This window comes from Poecilia reticulata, chromosome 14 (assembly GCF_904066995.2).
Source record: "Poecilia reticulata chromosome 14, P_reticulata-male-v2, whole genome shotgun sequence".
NCBI classification, from domain to species: Eukaryota; Metazoa; Chordata; class Actinopteri; order Cyprinodontiformes; family Poeciliidae; genus Poecilia; species Poecilia reticulata.
In genome coordinates, this window is record NC_088843.1 from 1,863,029 (window position 1) to 1,875,644 (window position 12,616).

At 38.7% G+C, this 12,616-nt stretch overlaps 1 protein-coding gene across 2 annotated transcripts; it reads left to right on the plus strand.

The window, feature by feature from the left end:
* Positions 1 to 4,838: 4,838 nt before the first annotated feature.
* Positions 4,839 to 8,162, plus strand: irf1b (interferon regulatory factor 1b). Of its 2 annotated transcripts, XM_008426880.3 has the most exons (10): positions 4,848 to 5,079; positions 5,615 to 5,709; positions 5,802 to 5,901; positions 6,015 to 6,182; positions 6,298 to 6,338; positions 6,501 to 6,633; positions 6,733 to 6,846; positions 6,964 to 6,992; positions 7,169 to 7,283; positions 7,490 to 8,162. In XM_008426880.3, the coding sequence occupies exons 2-10, from the start codon at positions 5,623 to 5,625 to the stop codon at positions 7,576 to 7,578; spliced, it is 876 nt and encodes a 291-aa protein (XP_008425102.1). In that variant the 5' UTR covers positions 4,848 to 5,079; positions 5,615 to 5,622; the 3' UTR covers positions 7,579 to 8,162. The 2 variants fall into 2 exon arrangements, with proteins under 2 accessions (XP_017164027.1, XP_008425102.1); XM_017308538.2 differs by lacking the exon at positions 7,169 to 7,283 and having other exon boundaries at positions 4,839 to 5,079.
* The last annotated feature ends 4,454 nt before the right edge of the window (positions 8,163 to 12,616 follow it).

Below are 12,616 nucleotides of genomic sequence, written 5' to 3' on the forward strand. Positions count from 1 at the left end.
GTCAAAAATATTTTACAGAACAGTGAGAGAATTATCAATTAAAAACAAGAAAATATGAAATCATTGTGTTTGCAGAATGAATGGCATGACAGATGTGTCTCTGCTTGTGTAATTTGTTGGTTAGTTTTACCAACACAGAAGATAAAATCACCATGTAAAGAAAATCACCTCCATGTGGCACTAATATGTTATTACCTTCTCTTTAACCATTAACCACATTCCTTCAGCTGCCAGACGTCCTAAAGTCCAAATGAAATAAAATTATATTTAACACGTATTAAAGCAAGGACATAAAAGTGGTGCACCTCAGTTTGACATTTTTAAAGAGTTATTTACTGTCCATTGTATTAACATCTGACACTGAGGAGGAAGTTTGCAGAGAGCAAACCGCAGCCTGAGCTGCAGATGTTGCTGCCAAACGGTGAAAGTACAACATTTAACAGCCAAAAGGAAGACAGATGAAGCAGTTGGGATGATTTGTTTTATTTTTTTCATACTTTCTAGTCATTATTCTGTATTCTTTCAATTCAACCAAGAAGCAACCCTTTCCGGGTCACACAAAAATCAAAATTCTTATTACAAGATCAAACAAAAACAAACAAACACAAGAATCTTAGATTTTTAGAACAAAAACATTGCAGTATAGAAAAGTTATCAGAATTTTTCTGTTTAAACTTGCAAAAACAGTCAGACTTGTGATGATTCAGCTCTCTAAAACAATACAGTGAGTGACCTGATGAGGGTGCTAAACTTTCAGGAAGTTTCTAAAACATCACGTGACTTTTCATAGGAAGAAGCCAAGGAAACTGATTCAGTTTCCCTTTTCGTTTCCTTACACATTTCACCGTTTTTAATCCAGATGCTCCCTCTCGTCCTCTTTACTATCTATGGTTATAAAGTGGATGTTGTTTTGATTTAGATGTCAAAAATATAGAATAAACACTCTTAATGCATAAGAAAATTAAAGACAGACACTTGGAGAAGAGGTTTTTACTCCAAACTATTAATTTCTAAAATAGTGCATTTGTTTGATGATTGCATAACAATAAACACAGTGAGAATTAGAGTCAGTTGGATGAAGGGATTAAGTGTGGAATTGCCTGAGTCTGTTCAGTAAACAGTAGAAACCAACTTATGCAATTTAAAATGATTCATTATTTGGATTATCCTAAAGTCAGGTTGCATGAGATCTGCCCCTCTGTCTCGTTGTGACAGAACATCAAGATTGTCTCCTACTTTTTGCTTCTGCTCTTAATTAACGGGCATTTGGTGTAAAATATTTGACTCCAAAGCCTATAAAAATCCTCTTCAGCCAGCCTGATGCAGGATTGGACATGTTTGACATCTCAGAGATAATAACGGATCTTCCTGCATTAATGCTGCGACCTCTAGACCTGGGAATAGCTACTGATGTTAAAGGAAGTGAAATCTTCCACTACTATTTCCTTTAAAAGCTGAGTAATGGACAAGATTTCATTAATACAAATGGAAAGACTCTGATTATTGAGCTGGTGTTTAATGAGAACTTTTATAAGTGATTGGAATTTATTTCTAGCTCACTTTGAGGAAGTTAAACTCTTAGCGTGAATTAAAAAGATCAGAATTTGACAAGATGGCATCAGGAAGTTCAGCTCAGGAATGGCATTCACGTCGGATTGCAAAACAGTCCTTTGGGCTGGTATGCCGTCTTCAAACGAGATTACTTGAATTGCTTTTCAGCAAACGTTGTCACGGAATAGCGCAGTAGCGCAGAGCTATGCTAAAATTCAAGTGTTTCTTTTTGTAATCCCAGCTTGCAACCTCCCACCTGTACGATGTGCTGTAACAGTGCGGCTGACGCATGAGGGCTTTGGCCTGATCCAGAGTCACTGAGCTGTCAAAGCAGATGGTCCAGTGGGGATAGAGACCGAATGCTCAAGCAGCTTGTCTCATGCCAAAGCTTCAAATTACTGTTTTATTCCTTCAGGTGGCACCACATGCAGAGCAAACTGCCAGAATGACAGAACCATGCTAAGAAATAATGGTTGGAGACTCAGGACTGACGAGCAAAGTTAATGTTAATGGAAAAGAAAAACGACTGAATCTTATTTATTCTACTTTGCAAAATAGTTAAAAATAGTCCTGTCATGATTACAAATATCGCTGCATGATAAATTGTCCCAAGTTATTGCAATAAACAATAATATTGTGGTTTTGAGACCATTTCCCAGTAATATAATGGTAATAGCAAAAATAATAATGCAAGAACACATTCTCAAAGATCAATAAACTTTACATTCTATTGAATATTTAACACTGGAACTGGAAGACATTTTAAAAAATAAATAAAACAACAGAAAAACAAATAAAATTAATTATAAAGTCTATGTGTAAAAAATTGACCTTTTGACACCAAAGCAACAGACTGAAGACTTTTATCATCCAGTTTTTGGTAGAAAGAAAAAAGAAAAACAATAAATCATGAAACCAAAAATGATTGACTTATTTTAATTTAAGTGATTTATTGATTTATTGCTTATTATAAAAGGATTATTCAAGTTTAGTCAGACTAAGTGGAGATTGTCTTTAAGCTTAATCTTTGCTACACACTCATTTGAATTTTGATCTGGACTTTCACTAGACCATTTTAACATAAATATGTTTAGCTTCCCGGACACAGCATGATGCTGCCAACTCCATGTTCTGTGGTAGGGGATTGGATGCAGGGTGCTACTTTTCCAGCTAACAAAGCATTTTGCATGCAGGCCAAAAAGTTCAGTTTTTATCTAATTGGATCAGATCCTCCCCCATTCAGCTCCTTCAGACTAGCTAAGAGCAATTAGCAAACACCTGGTGAAACTACATCTGCTGACCTCATTATATAAGCTACTTCTCAGTGCAATGCTGGTAAAAATATTGTTAAAGCATGAAGAGAGGAACGATGTTGTGATGACTTAGCTCAAGCAGGAGTTTTTTAAAAGACAGAGGCCCAATTTCAAGGCATTAAATCAGGAAGTAAAAAGTTTGCAAACTATTACTGCCCCACTAAGTGGATGTCCATGTATGAGCTTTGCAGACAATTTCCACCTGCAGATTATATATTTATAACTTTTATTATTCCTGGTGCTTTTTCTTAACTAATGTTCTCCAACAAACTCCTGCAGCTTTCGCGGAACAGCTCCAAAATCTAATAAACAAAAACTAAAAGTGAATATCAGCTGGAGTGATTTCCTATAATTCACCTATTTCTCTCCACCGCGCTGCCTGACAGCTGACAACGTTCCAAGAGCAGAAGGGCGGAAACTCTGGAGGATCCAGCCCCGGCCCGCCCCCCGCATGGATTTCTGTTTTTCTGCCTTCATCGGGAAATCCCGCACATTTATTGCCGGTGAAAAACTCCGTAGGAAAACTCCCTGCCGTTCCCTGCCAGGCGGCGGGCGGAGTGTGCGCAGCGAAGACGCGCAGCCGCGGCGCATGCGCGCGGCCCCGAGCCGCGCCGCACGGGAAGCCCCAGTGTGAGGACAGCAGGAGGGGGAGATGTGACAAGGCATTTGAGGGGCTTCCCAAGAGTTTTAACCGTGCGCTCACGGTTTTAAATAGCAAGCCTTTCTTTGACACACACACACACACACACACACACACACACACACACACACACACACACACACACACACACACACCTAACCGTTGGTAATAATCAAAGCACACTAAAAACGATTGCATTTTCATTAATATGAGTATTTCATCCTTTTCTTAATTACTTGTATTCATTCATTATTCTTATTATTTTTTAGCGCTTTTTGCTTTGTTCCCAAGACTTTCATGAGCGCATGGCCCAGTGTGAGGATCTGATAGGGTGTGTGTGTGTGTGTGAGTGTGTGTGTCGAGCAGCTTCCTCATGTCTCCTCTCTGTGAGCGGATTCAGTGCAGGAACGCTTGTACCAGTCTGCCTCTAGTGGTGGAAAAAAATTACTACATCATTTCTTGTAAATGCTCCACTTCTCACAGCCCCGCTGTTTATACTGAAGGGCTGGTCTGGTATCATGTGCACGTTTGTCATGCCAGTGTGTGGGCCGGTATTCACTGACTGGCTGATGAAAAACAGAGTAAGGAATCAATTGTTTGACCTCATTTAATGCAACCTCTTTTTAATAATGATAATAATGACAATAATAATATGCGTTTGAGTCGGTTTGAGTAGAAAGGCACAACATGAGTTAATTTACTCTATTTAACAATATGAACACTAATACAACATGGCGTTGTTGTTGTTCACTGTTTTAAACGTTTTAAATACATGTGCATATGTTGCTAAACGTCTGCAAAGTTCCCTGCACTGTTCTGCATGCTGGATTACAAAACTCCGTCCAGGTCAGGTCATAGTTTTATGCAGCGGACTACGTGCAGCGGGCTACTGTAATCAGCCCGTGTTGTTATTAACTTCCCTCTTGCTCTTAACAACGTGATTTCTCGGAAACGGCTCCACTGCTGAACGAGAGGCTCACAAAGCGCATGCGCGCCACTGTAAAAAACATCGCCAAACAGATCAAGTAAACACTATTTTCAGCTTAATGCATTTTTTTTTGCAACATGTGCATACATACATGCTTATTGATGAAATGTTAATAACAGACGTCTTTGCTAATTAAACATTTATTTTAAAATTATTTAACTATACATTCCTTCATTCCTCTATTACAAAGTTATGCATGAAGACTTTTAGGGGAAAACTGACAAGACTTGGATAAAAAGGTTTTGTGTTAAAGCTAAAAAAAAAAAAAAAAAGTCCGGCATAAAGAAACGGCGACATCTTCAAATATTTGATAAAAACGGACATCAGAGTCAAAGCCGGAGTTGCATGTTTTCATGGCGGATGTTTCTTACAGTTCGCCCCGCCCTCTGGGCTGACGGGGGGAATACCAGCTCAGCACCAATATAAGCGAACCTTTACCACGCTGTACACCTCAGTTCAAGAAAGCTATCCAGCAGGATAACTAAGGAACGAGAAGAAACGAACCTACAGCGAACTCGGAACTTTCGCATCACTGATTTTCACACTTCTCCCTTTTTTCCTCTCGGATTATAAAAGGAGCAAACACTGTAAGTGGTTTCGAGTTTTATATCTAGTAAGAATTTATGTCAAGGATTTACGCCTGAGTAGCAACATTTTAAATATTCTGTGAATACAGTTTGGACGCGTTTTTCAGGTTTTGTGCATTTTTAACTCATTGAATTGAAATCGGCTCTAATTTATGGATGGGAATATCGCGCACCGTGCGCCTCCAGAAGGAGTTGTGTTACTTTTTTTTATTTTTATTTTTACTTTGTTTGGCCACTAAACGAATCAATTCGGAAAACAATAATCTCAGAAGAGCTGGTTGTGTTTTGGGGTCTAAGGATATCACACATTCGGCTGACTTCCTCATGTAAACGCCCCCAAACCTCTCCTCCTTGCGCGCCCTGCAGGCTTCAGATGAACTCCTCCTCACCTCCTTTTAACGCGGCCAACCCGCAGCTATAAATCTAAGCCGAGGCGGATGTGGGGGTTTCAGTTGCTCTCTCTACTGTCTATCAACTCGGATTCCGCCTTTATCTAACGAATGTCTTGTTTTTTGTGTGTTGCTTCGTATTTTAGGCGCAAACATGCCTGTGTCTAGAATGAGAATGAGGCCGTGGCTGGAGAAGATGATCGAGTCAAACTCCATCAGCGGGCTGCAATGGGTGGATAAGGTCAGTAAGTTGTTGAGATGGAGCTTGGAATCAAAGTAAATATGCTGTAAAATGTCTGCTTAGCTAAAACATGTTTTGTATTCATGTTGCAGGAGAAGACAATGTTCTCTATTCCTTGGAAGCACGCTGCTCGACATGGTTGGGAGCTTGACAAAGACGCCTGTCTGTTCAAAGAATGGGCCATCCATACAGGTGAGCAAACAGGAACAGGCACTTCAGCTGTATTTGTAATGAATATGCAAATACATAACAAAACATTTGAGTTTTGTTATGAAAAAACTCAAATGTTTAAATGGTTTTTACAGGTAAATACACGAAGGGACAGAATTGCGATCCCAAAACTTGGAAAGCCAACTTCCGATGTGCCATGAACTCCCTGCCTGACATTGAGGAGGTGAAAGACAAAAGCATCAACAAAGGCCACCAAGCCATGCGGGTCTTCAGAATGCTGCCTGCTGTCTCAAAAAACAAAGGTGAGAAACATTTCTTGGCATATTTCAAGATTTTCACAGTAGATTTTTTTGTTGCTGACATGATATTAAAAGTTTGAGCTGTAAAGTGATTAATTTTTTTCTTTTCTCTGCACAGACAAAAGGAGCAAATCGAGGGACACCAAGTCGAGGAAGAAGGTAAACACTGTCAATGTGCTGCAGGATCTACTTAGTTTTATTCAAATCATGACTCTCGCACAGATTTAGATAAGGCTATGTAAATGCAATCACAACGCTTTTATTTTCTTATGATTTGGAAAAGAAATTAACTGATTTTGACTTTTTTTTTAATCTCTGCAGAGGCAAGCAGTTAAGGAAGAGATGGAGTCAGACTACAGCGACACTCAGTCTCCTGTAAACATGTGTCCGCCCGAGGAAACCATGTCCACTCAGGAAAACACAGTAGACAGCACAGTGAACATGGAGCATGGAGGTGAGTGAGAAACTTAGCAAAAAAACAAACAAAAAAACAAACAAACTATGCAATATGCCAGTGATAGATGTTGTTCTGAATGCAGTTTCCTTGTTGCAGGATTCGACTGCACAGCTGAAGTTCCAGAGTTGTCCCTCTTAGTGGAGATTGAGACGGATCCTCTGCAGAACCACTTTTCCCACAGATTTGAGGTTTCTCCAGAACACAACCTTGGTAAGACAGGACAAATTTTACTAACTGCAAGAGAATTAGATGGATGGAAATGTATTCTATCAGTATACTTATAGTATTTTCCTTTTCTCTCCCTGCTTCTTCGCTGTGCTCTTCCAGAATACGACTATCAACAAGACGTCATTGAGGTAAGCATTTCCTGCAACTCTCACTCTTAACTGCATGCATTTTTCATTGGCAGGAATACCCCTGTTTGTCTTGTTCTGTCTGTTTGACATCATTAATGATACAACAATTAAGCTAATCATAAAAAAACGATATGAGAAATCTCCAGTTTGTACTCAGTCTGGTGTTACTCTTACAGATTTGCAAGATACTGGAGAAAGAATCACAGTGGATGAGCAATACAGACAGCAGGGGATTCCTTGACAATGAAGCACGCACCAGTCCTGGGAGTAATTGGAGTGAGTCTTCCTCAGGTAAATACTGACAACCAAAGAGGAAATGTACTCTGCAGCAGTTTTAAACCTTTGATTGTATATTTGCAATTTGGGAGGTTAAATTCAACACATTTTGCATGTAGCTGTGGATAACTCTTGGAAGAAGAGATTATTAAAATAGATTTTGAAAATGCATACCTAATTGTAACCTTAATTTATGCTGGAATGTTGTGTTTGTTTTGCAGAGTTAGAAGACCCACCACAGTACACAACACTGGACACAAACTTCCAGAGCAACTCGTACGAATTCTGGAACAACTTTTCCTTGATGTGAATCTCCATGACCGGACAGGAGGACTCTTTAAAATTTTGGACTGTTTTTAAAGCGCTTCCTGTTGACAAGCTCCACCCCTATCAGAGTCAACCTCGCCACATTAAGCTATCATGCAACCCACCCTGTCATGTGTGGACAGGTGTCCTCATCTCTCCTATCCGCCGATGTGAAGTTATGAAGAACTCGTCTGTGTTACAGAAGCTCAGATGATGTGTGCATATGGTTTTGGCTGGTTCAAAGCACTTATGTTTTTACTTTTTACCATACAGATTTTGTTAAGACCGGGCATTACATCATAATCCACAAAAGTCAGTAATTTGGAGATACCTCCAAAAGAAAACTACACACTGATATAAATATTTAACTTAGGTTGAAGTGCCTTTTATTTGATCACATACATATTTTTCCGTTAGACTTATAAGTGACCTTTTGCTAATGGGGTAAAAGCATTCTTACATCTCAACTCTTGACAAGTCTATTAACTTCATGTGAAAGCACTTCTTTTTGTTTCCTCAAAGCATTTGTAAAAAGTGTATATATTTGTGTTTGTGTGTTTTTTACAAAATAAAAAATGTTTTAAAATATGAATGACTTAAGTTTTTTTATATATAACATAAAATTATAATAATTTCCCTGATTTATAGTGTTTTGGTTTGTATTGTATGTTTTACTGATGAAGAACATAATGTAGAATAGCACTCAAAATAATAATAGTAGCATTTGTTTAAATAAAACAGAGGTATTCTAAAACAGGAGGAATCTTCAATCGCATTTAAAATGACAGCTTTGCTATTTGTTACTAATTACATACCAAGTAGGACTTGGTATGTAAGAATTAAATTCTCATTATCAGCTAACATGCAGCACAAACGCAGTTCCTCCATGTATTTTCTCTTCCTCCTCTGGGGTTCCCCTGTAAACCCCTGAGCTGTTGAAGAAAAACTGCTGTTGCATAATAAGGTGACAAACATGCAACATTTAAGGGGAATGAATGACAGCTGAAGAAAAAAGGTTTATTTATGCCTGGCCAGATATACTTCCTCATCTAGAGAATACATTCTTTTCATTCGTGTTAAAGAGTTTTTCAAGTTTGTCTGGATGTTTGTGGATGAGCGCCAGCTGCGTTTGGTGGAGTCTTCATACTCGTCTTCTCAGCCTCTCAGTTTTGATCCCTAAATGGCTGAAAAGCAGGAAGCTGGTTTTCTTGGATTGCTTTCGGCGTAAACACAACTTATTATAAGTCATGTGACTTCATTGCAGCTTTTCATTGAGGCTGAAGGAGGGGAAGCAGGGCATTTCCTGGAAGCCGTCTGATCAAAAGTTTGGACTAAAACTGAAGGGTTTTCAGAAATTAACTCAAATGTAACCAAATCTGAATAATGTTCCTTAAAATCTATAAATAATAGCACACAATGGGCTAAATGTCAGAACACAGCCACTATATTCTATCTTGACATGCAAAATGCAAATCGGAGCTCAGAGTATTTATAGATATTTTCCTCTAACAAAAGCTGCTCTGTCCCAAACGGAGGTGGTGGTACTATCTTCATACATTTGGTTTGTACATGTTTTGCTGTCTGCTGCACAGTGGCGCAGTTGGTAGAGCTGTTACCTTGCAGTAAGAAGGTTCTGGGTTCGATTCCCGGCCGATTCGATTCTTCATGGAGTTTGCATGTTTCTCCAGGTACTCCAGTTTCCTCCCACAGTCCAAAGTCATGTTAATTGGTCTGTCTAAATTGCCCCTAGGTGTGTGTGTGAGTGTGTGTGGTTGTTTGTCCTGTGTGTCTCTGTGTTGCCCTGTGACAGACTGATGACCTGTCCAGGGTGACCCCGCCTCTCGCCCGGGACGTTAGCTGGAGATATGCACCAGCAACCCTCCTGACCCCACTAAGGGACAAGGGTGTAAAGAAGATGGATGGATGGATGGTTTGCTGTTGTTTTTCATAACAAATGTTGTCTGTTGAATGTTTTTGAATTTTGCACTACAAAATGATCACAGGGTTACAAACTATGAAGGTTTTCAACTTTTTTCATATGTTGTATTTTAAAGTCTGCTTGGTTTGATGTTTTATACTTTTATTTCTATGTTTTTTATTTCCTGGTTTGTCTCTCTCTGCACACCAAGTGATCATTTTCCCCAGCTGTCCTGCAGAGCGACATCTCCAGAATCAGCAGATGGTATAAGTGATGCAATCGATAAATTCAAGCAGCAAATCTGAGGTTCTTCTGCAAAACGCTGCCTGTCCTGAGACCTACAGCCATGACTGGCCTGTAAAGTAGTTGATTACACTGAAATTCATGTTTCTATGCAAGTCACCTAAGTCAGCTAACATCTCTGCAGACCCCACACATCCTGGACACAAACCATACAGACTTTTCCTTTCAGGTCAGTGCTACCTATAAAGATTTTTGAGGCAGTTTCTGCCCCCAGGCTGAATCTCTGAAGAACACCATGAGCCTCATTTGCACACTGTCACAACCTGCCTTCCTGTTTTCCCTTTTATAAAGAGGCTGCATTTAAACGTACACACTGTTCCTGTTAGCCTGTTTTATTTCCTCTAAAGTTTAGTTAAATATCGCACACTACAGGAGAAAACCTAAGAAATGAATACCGTATTCTTTCAGCAAATCTAAGTTAGACCCTCTTTCAGCATGGACCTTGGAATGACCTTTGACCTCCTGACAGGCAGTGAATTATGGACCTCCCAAGCAGACTCCCTTGGACATAAAGCCACAAATCCAAAAATATTCACACTTCTAAGGAAGCTGAAGAATAAAACATCTTTATATCTGGGATTTGAAGCTGTGCATGTCCAGAGTGTGAAATCAGAACTTCTCTCCCGGGTCGTAACTCACGGCGAGGTCGAAGAAACGGAGATAAGAATCCCACATGGAAGGACTGCTGATGAACTCTGCCTGATCCTGGCTGTAATGGACTAAAACTCTGCAGAGTTTTAGTTTCTGAACTTACTGTGCGAACTAAACCACAGGTACAAATTTTGAGTAAATAAATCAGATTCAATCTTTTCACATATTTTGAAGCAAAACAGAAACAACAACAAGAAAACATTTTAATTCAGAGACCCTAAAATAAATGTAGGTTCATATGAACGGATACCAAAGTGTTAATTCACCCGCAGACGTTTGTTTGATGCATAAACTTCTGTTTTGGACCTGCATTGCTTTCTGGTCCATTTGCATTTTGCAAATAATTCTATTTTTATCAGTGCGCTGACCTGACTGTGGTTCAAAGTCATAAAACTAAACCAAGGCAAACTGTGTGTGGTTTTTACACCACTGTTCAAGATTATTTTAATTCAAAATTAGGACGCCCAGCGAAAGCCACAGTTTTTTCAACATATTTGGAGAAACGAAGCTTCATTTAAATCCTGTAAAATTCAGCCATTCAGAAATATTGAGCATGTTAAATGTTTTCCAAAGCTGCAGGTAATGAATAGAATGGGGCAAGACCCACTTTTATTATATTTTTAAAATCATGCAAAGGTTTCTCACATCCAGTATGCAGGATAAGAACATTCCTATTCGGCATTTTAATTCAGAATCAACATTTTTGTTACTGTAAAAGTTAAAATGTCACTTATTCAGTGAATTAAAAAAAGCTAAAGAAGCAGGTTTTAAGATGTCAATGCTGTGTGAAAAAGTAGTTTTTTAGTTTATCTTTGTTTTTAATTCTGTACCCTGATGTGAGCAGTTCAAACACTGTAAAACATGTGAAGCTGGTTTAACTTGAATCCACCTGCTGCCACAGAAATGCAAGAAACTTTTATTGTTTTTAACTCAGAAATTAAAGTTCATGAAGTCGAATTAGCAAGCGATAAAAAACGTTTAAACAGTTAAGTTTGTTAATCTTGAATTGAGTTTCGACTTAATGCTGCAATTTAAACCAAATAATTATTTCATGATACATTTCACTATTATTTTCACTCACAATATCAAATTACATTATTTTTTTTAATTTTAGAATAATTAAAATTCTTGTTTCAAATTGCGTGAACAAAACTTCTGATCCCATAATACATTTTATTAAACATCTCATTGAATTCTGCAGTTATTCAACTCTTAGAGTTGAATAAACTAGTTAATAAGAACACAACTTATTACTGTAAGTTTATCTTTCACAAACTCACATTTAGGTTCAAAATCTAAAACTTGATACATTTATTTGACTTAAAGAGTAAAAGATAGTAGACACAACTCAAACGGCTCAAATGTTTTACAGTGAAGAGGTGGAAATGTCCTTTATGATGAACGTCTATAACGTGTGTCAAACTCGAGGCCCGGGGGCCAAATCTGGCCCGCCGTAGCTTTTTATGTGGCCACCTACTCCAAATGACATCAACAAGTCCCCCATTTTTTTCACATATCTGCAAAATTCACACAAAATGAACAGATCTCCTCATGTTTTCTGATTTTACTGAAAACGTTTCTCAAAATTGGAGAAAAACATCGAGTTTAATTGACTGCTGCCTCAGCCTTACTTGATGTCAAGTTCTAGTCCGTGTAATAAAAAGTTACATTTAACATCATCCATTAGCTTATCATAAAAATTCATTACAAACATTTCTAAATTAGCATCACAAAAAATCCAATCACAGCTTTTTATTAATATTTTAACAGTTAAATGGGTTTCATCAATACATTGTGGCACAACCGGCCCTTTAAGAACACTCAGATTTTTAATAACGAAAATGAGTTTGACGTCTCTGGTCTACAGGGAGCAGCTTCTCCAGCGACGTGAAGAGCGACCAGCGTCCTTCTGTGCCGTTTCCTCTGGCCATTGTTGAGCTGCTGCGTCACATCCATGTCAGACGCTCCGATAAAAAGACACCATCTCACTCCGGGAAACGCTTTTCCTCAGAAGTTTCAGAAACTGGGCTCTCCAGAGGCTTTAGTGCAACACACACCAGGTCAGCTCGTTCCTCAGATGAGTTCACAGGAAGGGGGAGACTAACACACTCCACGTCCATTTCATTTGGATAAGACAAAATTAAAAGCTTGCAAGCTGTAGGAACCCTTC